We start from the raw sequence: 17,259 nt of genomic DNA on the forward strand, positions 1-17,259 counted from the left end.
TGCTTCCAAACTAGATAGGTAGAGGCAACAGGCTCAGTTTCTGACTGTATGGCATGGGAATAGAAGATTTCAGCCAAGATCTCTTGTTCTGTTGGGTCTTGGCTAGAATTCTCTACTTGCGGTATCTACACCTCCCTTCATATGCTGGTACACATCTGTTCATACCAAACAGTATTTGTATTGCTTTTTAGTGATCACAGTACATTTTATGTCCCCATCAAGCTGACTGTTTTACACAGAAAGCACATTACTTACACTCCATTCTCCACTTTCATGTTTAGAACATCTGACGTTGATTGGTATTTGCTTTACACGCTCATTAAAGGAGTTTCCTTTTTTCTTGGACCACTGGTATGCATTCATGGCCTCTGTAAAAGTTAGGTTATTATATCGTTTTGGGCTTTTGATGATAAAGGGCCATGATCTGCAATACACACACAAAAAAGCTAATCATTATTATGCATAATTAGTGAATACATTTGTATATAAGAGTGACCCACTCATAAACAGTACCCCCCCCCCACCGCCCGCATCATTTACCCTCTAGGTGGGCTTCAATACAGAATATGTATTTTTAAATATGTATCTTTAAGAACTAAACCCAGTGAATAAATTTATCAACATAAATCTCCACCTAAAAGGGAAAATAATAGCAGGTCAGAAGACTCTAACCTTCTGTCATGTTTCTATAGTGCACAGAACACTAGGTAATTTTCATCAAATATGCCAGCCCTCACCCCCTCATAAATATTTATGTGACACCCTGCAGTGATGAGCACCATAGTGATGTCACTGCACAGCAACACCAGTAGGGAGGATTAGTGCACTGAGCACTGTAGTCCCACCCCTTGTGCCCCAATCTGCCTAATTTGCATATTGAGCAAAGTGAAGGTTTTGCAAAAATGGCGCTGAGGATGAAGGTAAGAAAACTACCTTCATTCTAAGTGTTCCATGTATAAGGACATACAAGCAAGTTAGAGTTTTTTCCTTTTCTCATGGCATTAGTAGAAATTCCTAATGCCATGTAAGGCTATGTTCACACTACGTAAGTTTCCGGCCGTAGCGCGTTCCGTGAATCAGCGGACGGAGACTTACGTAGTTTGCGTATAATGAAAAGTATACGGCTGCACAGTTCACACTACGTACGAACTTACGCCCGGATCGTACGCGGCAGCGTAAAAAATGAACCAGACCATTGTTTGCGGACGAAAATGCCGTAACTTACGCCCGTAGCGTTACATGCGGTCCCGTACGTAGTGGTGATTTCTTCATTTTTGCAGCTTTTTGTGCTGATCCAAAAGGTTCTGTGGGGTGTCCGGGGCTAGGCGAAGATTTCCAAGTAAAAGACCACTGTCAGATCGCTACGTAGGGCGCTCGGGAAGCGTAAGTAGACTTCGGGCGTAAGTTCGCGGTCCGTACGTAGCCGGACGCAAGTAGCGTAAATCTCCGGCCGGAGTTTACTGCGTATATGTCCGACCGCGAAAATATGCGGCCGGACATATACGCAGTGTGAACATAGCCTAAAGCTACAAACAGATCACCAATGATGACTGACAGATTATTAGGCTGCAGGGGGACAGGCTCCACTGGGAGTTATCAAGGTGGTCCAACAACTAGAAGACAAGTGCAAACCCTTTCTTTATCTGTCCTTTGAATAACAGTACTGAACCTTGCAGATGAAGTTTAGTTCTAAGCACTTTTAGGGTCCTATGTTTGGTCTCTTTTTTGAACAGAGAAAATCGCAACAGAGGAACCACAGACCACAGTATAATGTTTGCTAAAACATAAAAAAAATAAAAAAGAAAACCTGTTAATTTGTTAAAAAAAAGAAAATTTGTGACATGTACGCTTTAGATACTAGATTCATTTTTGCTAGTTCTCTGTGCAGTACTGCATCAAAGTCAGTGATGCTTTGAATTTTATCCAAAAATTATTTGCTGCAATAAATAACAGTCCTTTGCTGCAAATACCGAGAGATGAGAGGACAAAAAATTTAAAAAAGGGGGAAAATTGGACAATAAAGAGAGAAAGAGAGCAAGAGGGAGGGAAGAGGAGGAGGAGAGAGGAAAATGCTTTTTATGGAGCATGGTTAGGATTTGGGACTTTTTGCCATGAATTTGAATTGGTCTCATTAGTTTATGGTTTTACTTACGTGACTGGTTTGTATATTTCCTTCACTCCAATGAACTGTAATTGCTCCTTTATTTCTGGAATACTCTCACATCGGGCAAGATTAATTTTTGGATAATACATCAAATAGGAAAGACACATTTCATCTCTTGCACTCAAACCGCCCTAAAATGTAATCAACAATCACAACAATATAATAAATATTATGGAAATCTAAATCAATGCTGGTTTCACACATGGCAATTTTTTTTGGAAAACTATCTCTGCAGTTTTAGTGTCAAAGCCAGAAGTGGATTCTAAAGGGATGGTAAATATAAAAGGAGGACTTCTTTTATCTCTTTTTCCTGTTGGATCCACTTCTGGTTCTGGCAAGATGACTGTGATGACAGTTTAAAAAAAAAAAAAACTGCCATGTATGAAATCAGCACAATGGTCAAGAAATTAATGATTTATAATGTATATATTTAATAGGCACACTGTAACGTTTATATCGGATTGCTTAAAAAATGGCCATTCTTTAAACATTTTATTTTCTACAACCCCTGGTAAAAAGTATGTAAAATACAGCTTTTTTTAACTAAGAAAAAGAAATCCCAAATCACAGATACTGTATGACACAAAACAACATCCTAGAGTTTACAAGGTGTCAGAATTCTGACAGTTTGCCCCCCCAAAAACAGATGCTTTTCTCGCCATGTCTGACAAAGGGACATGACTTTAGAGAAGAAGCGTATGTTTGGTACATTGATATTTTATCTTAGACTATACAATGTAAGGCTATGTTCCCACTACGTAAGTTCTGTAGTAATCACGGCCGTTGTTACTGATTTGCAACAACAACCGTGATTACTACAGAACTTACGCAGTGCTGCCGTCTGTGGAATCCTGGCTGGGATCCCTAGCGGCGGCGCAAAAAACTGACATGTCAGTTTTCCGCAGCGGCTATTCACTGAATAGCAGCCGCAGAAAAACTGTCAGTGCACACAATGGAGCATGCAGCAACCCAATTCATCAATATTGAAGATCATCCGGCCGGTACTGCAGTACCAGCTGAGATGATCTTCTCTGACACCGGCCGTTCCGTTACCTGGCCTTGTCACGAAATGGCCGGTGTCTTAGGCTGGTATTACACAGAGTGATTATCATTCAAAAAATCGTTGAATCGTTCGGATTTGAATGATAATCGTTTCATGTAATAGCAGGCAATGATTAAACGACCAACGAGAAATCATTGATCGTTTAATAGGATCCGGACCTATTTTTATCGTTTGATCGTTTGCACATCTTTCGCACATCGTTCGGTGGAATAAGAATTCGCAGCTGAAATGTACGCAATACCGAAGACTAAACAACCCGAGAACGATCATAAATAACGATCATCGTTCCATGTAATTGGGCAAACGATTTTGGGTCGTTTGCCTTAGCGGTCGTTTAAGATCGTTTATCGTTAATCGTTAGTCGTCGAAAAATTGTTTGGTGTAATAGTACCCTTACTCCATGTAAATATGGCCTAAGATTGTAAAAAATTGATAAAACAGCCTGAGCCCCTGTGATAAATCTAGCGCATAACTTTTCACTGAGAAAAACTATTGCTTATTTCTTACGACCATATGCATATACATTTGGCCAATGTAAACACTCTATGGTAGGTCTTTTTGACCTATTCCTTGAAATTCCTGTACCATCCACAATGTACACTTCACAAAAGTTCCGGATGACCCACACATAAAATCCTGTGTCTGATTAAATGGCGCTGATGCTGAACCTACAGTACCACACAGTGTTCATATCAGCCCAATGTATATGAATAGAATACAGTGTAACCTTTGCCATCTAAGGCTGGGTTCACACTGCGTTTTTGCAATCCGTTTTTTTGGAAAAAACGGATTGCAAAAACGGATGCAGTTGTGTGCATCCGTTTTGATCTGTTTTTCCATTGACTTCCATGGTATGTCTCTTATCTTCATCCTCTGCGCTGTTCCTGTGCAGTTTTAATGTAATCCTGTGTCTGCCACTTGCACCACTGCCCCATTTAAGAGCGCCAATATGGCCCACCAATGCCCCATTCTTAGACAACAGGAAAAAAATTTAGGCAAGTCAAAATTTCTTCATTTCCTCCATTAATTTACGTTCAAGAAACCTGACTGTTCAGCCATTAAACATCAGTGTGTGTCATATACTGCATTTCCTCTAAAGTATAAAAGCTGAATGGACATCCTCTATAGCTTGTGATTCCAGAGTTTGTGCCAGGGGCTGTATAAATTCTGTTTTGACCACGGATTCTACTGTAGCTGTAGTTGATCATATCTAATATCGAGGAAACGGTTAGTTTTTCCATGCTTGAAAGACAGAATTTAATTTGAGGTTAAAATTATGATGGTGAATATTAAAAGACAAGATTCTCATCCCCAAGTGGATCAGACTAAGCTTAGAGCTATGTCCAGGGTCGCTGGGACTTGAAAACCACAGTATGGCCTTTACAGAATACCATATTCCCAGCAATTCTTTTCATATCTAATCGGTTATGCAAATAAAGACTTGCATTGTCACTTGATAATGCACACAGGTCTTAAAGCCTATATGCACGGTAAACAGAGCTTTTGGTACTAAAATAAATTATTCACAATTTTTGGGATAGCCAGATTGATTTAAAGTTGTTCATTTTATTTCATTCATTGCTTTGACTGCAACACAAAGAGGTATTTAAGGGAAACTAAAACAATAAAGGAGTTTTTTTATTTAAAAATATTTGTCCCCTATCCAGTTACTAAGACAGGACAATGCTGTAGCCAGTGATTGTCTGAGTGCGCTGTCACTCCATAGACAAGAGTGACAGCCCGCTTAGCCAATCCCTGGCCATGGTGGCTGTCCCATTTCAGTCAGTCAGTGATTGGCTGAGTAGATTGTCACTCCCAAGATGAAAGTGACAGCCTGCTCAGTCAATCACTGACAGACTGAGACAGGGCAGCCACTGTGGCCAGTGGTTGGCTAAGTGGGCTGTCACCCAGTGAAGGCATCTGTGGACGACACCAGGTATAAAGGACACTCGGGGAGAGCGGACAGGTAAGTAGAGATGAACAAACTAGCTGCACTACATTAAAACAGCTAAAAGCCTGCAATTGTTTAGCTTCCTTAGTGCGGTTTATTTAACCCTTTGAGGACCAGGCCCAAAATGACCCAGTGGACCACGCAAATTTTGATCTTAGTGTTTCCATTTTTCCCTCCTCCCCTTCCAAGAGCTCTAGCACTTTCAGTTTTCTATCTACAAGCCATGTAAGTGCTTGTTTTTTACAGGAATAGTTGTACTGTGTAATGGCGTCATTCATTTTACCATGACATGTATGATGGAATTCCAAATATATTATTTATGAAGATATAAATAGGTCAAATCGTAAATAAGAATGCAATATGGTACCGTTTGGGGGGTTCCTGTGTCTACGTAATGCACTATATGGTAACAGCGACATGACACTATTATTCTATAGGTCAGTCCGAACACAACCATATGCAGGTTACACAGATTCTCTAATGTTATATATATATTTTTTTATGAAATCCTTTTTTTGGCAATTAAATATTAATAAAATGGGCCTATTGTGACGCTTATAACGGTTTTATTTTTTCACCTATGGGGCTGTATGGGGTGTAATTTTTTCCGCCATGATCTCTAGTTTTTATTAATACCATATTTGTGAAGATCGGACGTTTTGATCACTTTTTATTGATTTTTTTTAATATATAATGTAACATAAATTGGTAATCTGCGCACTTTTCCCCCTCTTTTCGTGTACGCCGTTTACCGATCACAATGACGCTTGTTATATTTTAATAGATCGGACAATTACGCACGCTACGGTATATTATATGTTTATCTATTTATTTATTTTTATATGTTTTATTTATATAATGGGAAAGGGGGGTGATTTAGACTTTTATTGGGGGAGGGGTTTTGGGGTAGTGTAATAGTGTTTTGAACTTTTTTTTTTTACACTTTTGAAGTCCCTTTGGGGGACTTTTACATACACTAGTGTGATTACACACACTGATCATTGCCATGCCATAGGCATAGCATTGATCAGTGTTACCGGCGATCTGCTCATTGAGCCTGCCTGTGCAGGCTCAGTGTAGCAGATCGCCGATTGGACCGCACGGAGGCAGGTAAGAGACCTCCGGCAGTCCGTTTCAACGATCGGGACCCCAGCAGTTGACAGGGGACTCCCCCTGTCACTTACACTTAAACGCCGCGGTCGCGCCGCGATCGCGGCATTTAAGGGGTTAATGACACGTGGCAGCGCGATCGCTGCAGCGTGTCATTACCGGTGAGGTCCCGGCTGCTGTTTGCAGCCGGCCCCCACCTGCTATGAAGCGCGCTCCGCTCCGGAGCACGCTTCATAGCGGGAGAAACACCCAGGACGTAAGGTTACGTCATGGGTCATCTGGGGACAGACTTCCATGTCGTAACCCTACATCCAGGGTCGTCTAGGGGTTAAAGCATAACAGTCATGTTTTTTTATTGCAGAAATCAGTAGTATAAGCGATTTTAAGAAACTCTGTAATAGGTTTCATCAGCCAAAAAAGCCTCCTTCTGTACTCAAGAAGCAACCTCCCAGCCTCCCCCCCTGACTTCTTATCTGTGCATTATCAGGCAAACACGTCTTCATTACAGAGAAGCCAGTGAAGACGGGCTCGGCTCTCTCCATTCTATCTTTATGGAGGGGGGAGGGGCCGAGGGAGATGAGGGAGCAGGAAGAGGTGACATGAAGGTCAGCTGTTTGTAGACTGTCTGGGCACCTAAACCGCAGGATTCTGGGGTCAGAAAGGTCAGTGCTTATCTATGAACTTACTGAGAGAAGATTGCAGGGTGTTGTGCTTTGCAGAAATCCTCCTGCTCAGTCACTCCTAGCAGCCCCTCCCCTCTCCATAGCCACATAATGGAGACAGAAATCCTGCTTTATCTGATGTGAGGGGGGAGGCTGGGAGATTGCTTTTTCAGTCCAGAAGGAAACTCTTTTAGTACATAAAACCTATTACAGAGTTTCTTAAAATCGCTTGTACTGTTGATATTTAATGTTTTCAGAAAAATGACCCTGAAATGACAGTTACGCTTTAAGGTTTGGTCAAACAAACCCAAACTTTGCCTCAAAGTACAGTAAACCTGCTGAACTGAACTTTTGAAAAGTTTTCTAATCTGTAATCAAAAAAAGTTCCCCATATTATAGAAAAAATAAAAAATGTCCCCTTCCATGCTTGTTCTGATTCTTCCTGGGTCCCCTGCTGATCTCTTCTTCCTGACCCCACAAAATATGGATATGTGACTGCTGAGTCCAGTCACCTGCTATAGCAGGTCACTATGGAGATAAGGTAAGGTGGTGAAAATGATTGTGAACTATTTTAAATGGTACAGGCCCAGGCAACTCAACTCCTTCAACCTGTTTTAATACAACATTATAGCACAGGTTCACACATACAGTATGTTGTCATGTTATTTACTGCCAAGGCACATTTATAAGGCACATACATACACTAATACATACATTCATTAATACATTTCCTTCTGCCCACTAGATGGAGCTCCTTACATACAGATGCATACAGCTTGCTCATTTGGAGAAATATAAATTTCCTCTAATGGCAGCCATAATTATGTACTCTTTGTAGTTGTCCAAAGCAAAGTAGCAAATTTACAGCTCTGTCGCCTTCAGCCTTCCTAGGCATTCACTGACTGAGGGACAGCGCTGTGGCCATTTATTGGCTGAGTGAGCTGTCACTCTCAAGACAGCCCACTCAGCCAATCCCTACACATGGCACTGTCCCTTCTCTAATGCTGAGCTGTGACCATGACCTAATATTAGTCCATAATAAAAGTCTGTTGAAGAAAAGGGGTGGAGAGAGAGAGAGAGAAGAATGTTCTTACCCATGTCATAGTAGATCTGCTTTTTGTGTTATACTGACATTCAGTAATTAAATGATCACCCTAGAGAAAACATAGAAAACATTTGTTATTAAAAAGTGCCATTCTTATATTAATTGAATGAAGTCCATTGAATCTTTACGTATGCCAAACTTTTATGTTTTAAAAATGGTTTCCCTAATTTAGTATTACTTTTTAAACCACTCCCCTACCAATGGGAACTTGGTATGGTCTTATGCGCTAGGTCTTATTTTTCCATGAAGAAGAATTCACATGCCACATGCACAGCAGGGACAGAGTGTGTGGTATGGCTGCTTCCGGCCACCAGGGGGAGCTCTCGACAGCACACTTGTACAGCACAGCAGAGAAAGTGTATGGTATGGCAGCAAGTGATGGGCTTACAGGAGACTGTGTACAGCTCTACATCTGCAGCTGCAAGGGATCAGGGAATGTGAGGGAATGTGTCCACCCTCAAACAAATTGTACATCCAGAATACTCCTTTGAAGATTAATTAATTGTGGTCAAATTATTTGGACCTCCTGTTGTTCAACTGAGCCATATCAAGATCGCCATAGAATCTAATTTTATTCTTGTCTAGAAGAGCCACAGGAGCTATTGGCATTGTACCTACAGTATAATAACAAGATGCACCAGTGTTACAGCTGCCTGCAAGTACCCTAAGAAGATAGATGTGACAGTATGTTCAGATAAACAGACAATAAACGTACAGGTAGAATAGTTCGTTCTTCTTCTAGATACTGGAACTCCTGGAAATTAAAGTCAAACTCATTGTCATATGCAAGTAATTTCTGCTCTTCTCCTTTCCTGAAGTGACGTGCACGAAGGGTTTGGCCCGCTTGGTGAGCGTGAAGAAGAACAGCAAATACATGGATTCCATCTGGTTTTTCATGATTCAGTGCCTGATATCAATAAAAGGTCCATTATTATAAAAATATATTATTTGTCACATATTTAGCCCTCTCCTACAACATACAGCTTACTTACATTTTTCTGTTTAAATGCAGGCAAGGCAAACATGGGACAAGACACATTTGTATAAAGTATTATAATGACAGATTCTCCAAATATTTCAGTGACATTTATCATTGAAAGAACACATCCAGTATTGTTCAGGAAAGATACTTTTATCTCATTAATCACACATCTGCTCTATTTGATAGAGACTTCCTGGTTGGGCCACAAAGAAAAAAATCCTTTTATTTTAAAAAAATAAATAAATAAACCCCATACATCTCATAAACTGGATAGATGGTGCTGTGGAGACTATTATACACAATATTCTACAATACTTCCTTTGATGATAAAATTTTATTTGTAACCCTTTGAGGACCAGGCCCAAAATGACCCAGTGGACCGAGCAAATTTTGATCTTAGTGTTTTCGTTTTCCCCTCCTCCCCTTCTAAGAGCTCCAGCACTTTCAGTTTTCTATCTACAAGCCATGTAAGTGCTTGTTTTTTACAGGAATAGTTGTACTTTGTAATGGCGTCATTCATTTTACCGTAATATGTATGACGGAATCCCAAATATATTATTTATGAAGATATAAATAGGTGAAATCGTAAAAAAGAATGCAATATGGTAACGTTTGGGGGGTTCCTGTGTCTACGTAATGCACTATATGGTAACAGCGACATGATACTATTATTCTATAGGTCAGCTCGAACACAACCATATGCAGGTTACACAGATTCTCTAATGTTATATGTATTTTTTTTAATGAAATCCTTTTTTTTTGGCAATTAAATATTAATAAAATGGGCCTATTGTGACGCTTATAACGGTTTTATTTTTTCACCTACGGGGCTGTATGGGGTGTCATTTTTTTCCGCCATGATCTCTAGTTTTTATTAATACCATATTTGTGAAGATCGGACGTTTTGATCACTTTTTATTGATTTTTTAAAATATATAATGTAACATAAAATCGGTAATCTGCGCACTTTTTCCCCTCTTTTCGTGTACGCCGTTTACCGATCACAATGACGCTTGTTATATTTTAATAGATCGGACAATTACGCACGCTACGGTATATTATATGTTTATCTATTTATTTATTTTTATATGTTTTATTTATATAATGGGATAGGGGGGTGATTTCAACTTTTATTGGGGGAGGGGTTTTGGGGTAGTGTAATAGTGTTTAGAACTTTTTTTTTAAACATTTAAAGTCCCTTTGGGGGACTTCTACATACACTACTTTGATTTTTACACTGACCATTGCTATGCCATAGGCATAGCATTGATCAGTGTTATCGGCGCTCTGCTCATTGAGCCTGCCTGTGCAGGCTCAGTGCAGCAGATCGCCGATCGGACCGCACGGAGGCAGGTGAGAGACCTCCGGCGGTCCGTTTCAACGATCGGGACCCCCGCAGTCACACTGCGGGGGTCCCGATCGGTAAGTGACAGGGGACTCCCCCTGTCACTTACACTTAAACGCCACAGTCGCCGCGGCGTTTAAGTGGTTAGTGACACGCGGCAGCACGATCGCTGCAGCGTGTCATTACCGGTGAGGTCCCGGCTGCTGATTGCAGCCGGCCCACACCTCCTATGAAGCGTGCTCCACTCCGGAGCGCGCTTCATAGCGGGAGAAGCACCCAGGACGTAGAGTTACGTCATGGGTCGTCTGGGGACAGACTTCCATGACGTAACCCTACGTCCAGGGTCGTCTAGGGGTTAAATGGAGTATTTGTTGTGATAATAAAGGGGGGGGGGGAGGTGCATAAGAATGCTAGACACTCAAACTGCCCAGAGTTTAGGTTGTTGCTAGAAGTTTCATAAAAGGCAGTTTCATTCTAGCTCATGGGACGAATGGATATGCAAAATAGCTCTCACACCACTTAGGCAAAGTGGTGTCCCTTCAAGTCAGTGTTTCACTCCATCTAAGAGTCCTAGATAATTGACTGGAGAAATACAGTATGCCAAGCCAAATATCTCTTCAAAAGGACGGATAGCTGTTTTAGGATTGTTGCCCCTCTTCAGTGCAGAGCAGGTAGTTTGCAGACTAGTGAGGCTCCAAGATCTAGTAAAACACTAACTTGTAAGGACACCACCTAGGTGGTGTAAGAACTATTTTGCATATTTTTTTTCTTTACAGAATTCTCAGTGACGCAGGAATGGCCTTTAAGTCTCTACATTAAGGGGAACTAGTATCCTTTTGACCCACGTCGATTTGTATGAGTAAGTAGGAGAGCATTCCTTTTAGGAATGTGTTTGCATTTTATGGAAGTAGCAAAATGCAGATCAAAGGCTGGTTTTACAAGCCAGGACCTGAGGGCATAAAATAGAAACACAATCGCAGCTGTATTACACCTGTGTAATGTCAACCTTAGTCACAGGATGTTTTGTTGTATTCTGCTGTTTCATGCTTGGATGACAAAGTGGTGTATGTTCTTAGCCAGTCAAAGAAAGATCAGCTAAGCTATGCAAGAGGGTATTGCAGTATGTGATGCCAGGATTTGGAGGCTAAGGTGCTATGGTCAGGTGCATTATTAATAAAGCATTTACAAATCCAATTGAAAAAAATATATTAAAGGGGTTGTCTACTAGCGGACAGAACAGGTCTCACCTGATATGCTACCTGATGCTCATCTCCGCCCATCTTCAAAGATGGGGGGGGGGGGTAGTCTTTATTATGGCAATGTGCAATAACTGCAGGATGAAGTTACAGTATTGTGCAGTCCATACCCACATGAGATAGCCATAATTGCCACACGCCCCCTCTTGTCTTGGACGGTACACTTCCAGGATGTGTAGAGAGTGGAAGTGAGTGCCAGCGAGAAGAACAGGTACCTATTATGTTCCCCTAACAACTCATTTCAAATTATTGCATACCCCATTCCTTATTTGAAAAGATTTATAGTAAATGTACTATACATTATCCACTACAAGAATATGTCTAATACCATTAGGTTTGTACAGTGTACATTTAAAGGGATACTCCAGAAGTAAAAAAAAAAAAAAGTGTTTTTAAATCAATTGGTGTCAGAAGGTTATACAAATTTGTAAATTACTTCTATTTAAAAAAAAAACTCAAGTCTTCCAGTGCTTATCAGTAGAGATGAGCGAATCGGTTCGGCCGGTATGGGATCCGGTTTGGATTTTTCCAAAAGTCCGAGTCCCGTTGGATTCGGATTATTGGAAGTCCGCTCCCAAATTTTTTTTTTCTTGCTCTCTAAAATTGCAGCTGCCATTTTAGAAAGCAGGAAGTGTTCTGGGCGGGAAAAGCGCTTTCCCATGATGCCCGGAACACATCCAATCAGCAGGGATGTTGCACTAGCCCACCCCCTGTGTGACGTCGGTATTGCTTTAAGAGGAGCGGTTACATGACCGCATGAGGCAGTCCTGCACAGAGAGAGGAAGGAGACTGTTACCAGTGCACAGAGCTCATCAGTGACAAAACACTGCTGCTGCTGCTTGCTGCAAAGACAAAAAGATTATTAGGAAAGCAGAGAGGAGAAACATATAGTGATTGAGAGAGAAAAATAGAGAGGGCGAAAGATAGATAGGTAGATAGATTAGGCATAGGAGAGTAAAGGGTGCACAGAACAAAAACGTGTTATACAGATATCCAAGTACTATACTGTCACCCTTGCGAGAGTGTAGTGGAGAGACCGCTTCTTCACTGCATTTCTGACCTTTTTTCTGCATAGGCCCTGTAATGGTGAATTTCCTGCATAGACCCTGTAATGGTGAATATTGAAGTCTAAAAAAAAAATTTGACTTTGAGATATTGAAAAAATAACTATGTTACTCACATGTAGAGCCCTAAATTCAACCAAATACACTACCCCTGTATCATATAGATGCTTTAAACTATGAAATCAGAAGAAATCCGAAATTCGGTCGAACCGAACTTTTTGAAAAAAATCTGGAAGTCCGGTCGGAACAAACATTTGAAAAGTTCGCTCATCTCTACTAATGAGCTGCTGTATGTCCTGCAGGAAGTGGTGTATTCTTTCCCCTCTGACACAGTGCTCTCTGCTGCCACCTCTGTCCATGTCAGGAACTGTCCAGAGCAGTAGTAAGTCCCCATAGCGAATTTACCAAATCTTTAACACTTTCCTAATGGAAAGCTAAGGGTCTGACCACTACAGCACAATTCTATGAGGCTGATCTTCTCTGCCCTTATCAAAGTCTGCAGGATGAATTTAATATGCCAAAAGAAGACTTCTACAAATTTTTTTACAGGCAAGACACTTTTTTTTGCAAAAGTTGAGACCTTAAGGAATAAGGGTGGAGAAAACTGTATTTTATTCTTATTTTCTAACAAAAAAGGCTTGTGTGGTATATATAATCAACTAAATAATCTGACATCCTTTACAAAAATGCAGCCTTTGTGTTCTTGGGAGCGGGCGCTGGGTCTGTAATTTACTGACAAAGATTGGCAAGCAGCCTTTTCTGTTATACAGTACATAAAACCTTCACATGTAGCACCCATATAGAATCTGCTATAAAAACCATCTTGCAATGGTACTACACACCCACAAAACTGGCACATATCTACCCAGGAACATCAGACAAATGCTGGAGGAATTGTGGTGACTGTGGAACGCTCTTTCATTTACTTTGGCAGGGCCCTGTAGTGAAACCATATTGGGACTCATGTATTAATATCATTAATAAAGTAGTACAGGTACAGCTGCCCCTGGGCCTCCACATGATCCTTCTTTTCTTAGATAACCACTCTATTCCTCCCACAATCAGACCATTAGCTTGTCTACTATTCATACATGCAAAAATAGTGTTAGCCAGATATTGGAAAACGTGTACCCTCCCTCCAGAAAATGAGTATATAACTGCAGTAAACTTATCTTTTCATTTTGAAAAGGTTTTAGCATATGGTGCTGGCTCAACACAACCTTTGTTATGCAAAAGAACAGTTCAGATATGGGCTTTGAGGAAATTTGTATTATATTATAATATATTATTTTTCTCTCTTTACTTTTTATATTATCTTTACTGATGAACTAGTATACTTTACACTAATTTTCTCAGGAGGTGCTACACCTAATGCAATTCTACCATGCTGAATGTATGTTACACTGTTGTATCTATATTTTTTGTTAACCCATATGTTAGCTTGCTGTACATTACTGCGGGCACTCAAGTCAGTGCTTATAGACTTTCTTTTTTGTAATATGTTCTTAAAAAAACTAATAAAAACTTTGAACCAAAAAACCTCTCCTGCTCTGAACAGTTCCTATTATGGACTAAGGTTGCATCAGAGAACACTGTCAGACTGGAAAGAGTATACCACTTCCTGCAGCTGATAAGTATTAGAAGGATTGAGATTTTTAATATAAGTAATTTACAAATTTGTATAACTTTCTGACACTAGTTGGTTTGAAAACAGTTTTTTTCCCGACAGAGTACCCCTTTAAGGTTATGTACCCTTGAGCAGACCACACTTCTGCTTTGGTGGTGAAGGCCGAAATCTTTGGCCCTTGTTATTTGCTACGGAGTGGCAAGATTCCATACAGAAAAAAATACATTGCTACAAAGTGGCCCCAAGGTCACGGAAAGCTTGTGGAGAAAAGACACCAGGCCCTTCTGGGCTTTGCACCCAGACAAAGGATGTTCAACTCTTTTTTATGTGCGGCTCCCTCTCTTCTGTGCACCGTGTCCAATATAAAATATACCTTTTAATAAAGGAAATCTCCATGTGGGACATTAGGCTATATTCCTTTCTGAATTTTTGGTACACCATCTGAAATTTTACAGTCTGCATATGTTATGCATTGTAACCTAATAAATAAAATTGACAGGTTATCCCAGATATCTCAGATATCCCAGCATACTGTTTAAGGAATAAGACAGTAACTACACACACCTCTTCCAGACATTCCATAGTGCAGTGTCCTTCGGAGCTGAATGCAGGCATACCTGGGGGGATCATATGATACAGGCTGACCCAAATGCCTGCCTCTAGAACACCAGCATCATATTTTCTTGTGTGAGGGGTGTAGTACAGTTTAATTCCAGAACTGTCTATTAATCCTGCAATGAACAGACAGACATCTTTTAGCACTATAAATCCACTGATATAGAAGTGATTGTACAGTATCCTAAACTGAAGCAGAGGACAATATACAGTGTATGCAAATCAAATGAACTAAAGACAGACAAAATGTTATAGAACTGTTGGATTATAAAAAAAGGAACCTTCTGCATGTCCAGTATCTACTTTAGTTGCCCTTTTTATAAACCCATATTTACTAAGCTAGAGTGGCGTTGCCTTTTTGTTGATGCAAAGCAATGTTACTGTGCTATTCACTAAGGATGAATTATTACTATGGCCTATTCAACACAAAGGGGGAAAATTCTTTCAAATCAACTGGTGTCATAAAGTTATATAAAATTTAAATTTACTTCTATTTAAAAATCTCCAGCCTCCAGTGCTTATCAGCTGCTGTATGTCCTGAAGGAAGTTGAGTATTATTTACAGTCTGACACAGTGCTCTCTGTTGCCACCACTGTCCTTGTCAGGAACTGTCCAGGGTAGGAGATGTTCTCTTTGGGGATTTGCTACTGCTCTGGACAGTTCCTGACATGGACAGAGGTGGCAGCAGAGAGCACTGTGTCAGACTGAAAAGAATACACCACTTCTTTCAGGACATACAGTAGCTGATAAGTACTGGAAAACCTGAGATTTTTAAATAGAAGTACATTACGAATCTATAAAACTTTCGGACACCAGTTGATTTGAAAGAAATTTTTTTTTGCAGGACTTGCCCTTTAACCAATTGGGACTGGAGGCCAGGAACAGAAGTGTACATCTTGTGGTGAGTACAGGTTTATATTGATTTTGCCTCAGATTGAGGACATTTAACTGTAAATAGAAAATTCCCCATACAATTATTTAAACCTTACCAAAGCTTTGGCCATTCCACATTCTATTATGACCTTTCAGTGTCTTCCTAATAGGGTTTAAAGGCATACAGTATGTCAATGCATTTTACTAGAGATTAGCAAAACTATCAGTAGTAATGAAGCAAGATTCTGCTCATCAGCCTATGGGGCTTAGAAGTCTGCTCTGCTCCCTGCTGCTCCTTCCCGGGTGCTTAAAAAAGGTGGATCCAATCCTGGGAAACTGAGAGAAGTGTCCCAGGACATGTTTTTTCCTATCCTTCAAAGTCTGCAACACTCTAATATACAAAAGATCGTAGTTATGAACAAACAATGTGTACATACACCGAAAGATATGCCAGAGATTAGTGATCAGCTCAAAACATGAGATCAATGACAGACAAACAAATTTCTGTTAGTCATTTGATCGCTGCCTGAAATTTGATCGCTTCTTGAATTCGAATAATATGACAATTTTTAGCACTATGATTGTTCTCTGTAATAGAGCATTTAGTCAGCAGACTTGTATAGTACAGTTTTTGAGCAGAGATAAGATTGCAGTCACCTTTGTGATAACCTGCAACCACTGTTGCTTCCTTCAGGCAGGGGAAGGCCATAAACCACAGATTTCGTCTAATCCTGACATCTTTCCTTTCTGCCTCCAAGGTACTTGTCCAACAGTTCCAAGTACTAGAGCAGCTGCACCTTCTAAATGTTTATGTTACTCATTAACAAAAAGGTTTCACTTTAACCTTTCAACCTACATGTCAAAGCTTCTTAATACTCACTATTGAACCATGACAAGCTCCACTTCACTTCAGTGGTGAAATATCTCTGCTATTTTGATGAGTACATGCCTGTAAGATGCTTGACTTATGTCTTGCACAACAATAGGATTATATGATTAGACATCCAGAAGATTACTTGGTTTTCAAGACATGGAGAAGGATAGAGAATCTGTCACTACACATATAATTAGTGTTGAGTGGACCTGTCAAACTGTTCAGGTTCTACAATGTTTTCTGAACCCAAACGATCAGTTTTTCATCCGTCACGGCCGCAGAAGTTGTATGGTGCCCTAGGGAGTCCTAAAGAACATGGATATAGCTATACACCATAGGCTGTATCCATGTTTTCCTGGCAGCCCTAGGGCGGCATCCAACTTCTGCAGCCACAGGAAATCGAATGCCAAGCATTCAGGTTTGGAGAACGTTGCTCAATCCGAACAGTTTGACAGGTCCACTCAACACTAATTATAATCTGATATGCCCACCCTGTTACCCTTACTAGAATCTCCCCAATTGCACTGGCCCATTCATAGTTGAAATCATAGGTGATCCATGTCGCAAT

General features: G+C 40.4%; 1 protein-coding gene across 4 annotated transcripts in view; it reads right to left on the bottom strand.

Annotated features, from left to right (window-relative positions):
• Positions 1-17,259, bottom strand: part of MOXD1 (monooxygenase DBH like 1) — a 94,574-nt gene that overhangs the window by 1,704 nt on the left and 75,611 nt on the right. For all 4 annotated transcript variants that reach the window (XM_069973706.1, XM_069973705.1, XM_069973703.1 and 1 more), the window contains 5 exons: positions 14,894-15,060; positions 8,771-8,962; positions 8,045-8,104; positions 2,153-2,295; positions 256-424 (listed from right to left, as the gene is read on the bottom strand). In XM_069973706.1, the coding sequence (XP_069829807.1) occupies positions 256-424; positions 2,153-2,295; positions 8,045-8,104; positions 8,771-8,962; positions 14,894-15,060 (731 nt within the window). The remainder of the gene's footprint in view (positions 1-255; positions 425-2,152; positions 2,296-8,044; positions 8,105-8,770; positions 8,963-14,893; positions 15,061-17,259) is intronic.

The sequence above is a fragment of the Dendropsophus ebraccatus genome, chromosome 6, assembly GCF_027789765.1.
Source record: "Dendropsophus ebraccatus isolate aDenEbr1 chromosome 6, aDenEbr1.pat, whole genome shotgun sequence".
Taxonomy (NCBI): Eukaryota; Metazoa; Chordata; class Amphibia; order Anura; family Hylidae; genus Dendropsophus; species Dendropsophus ebraccatus.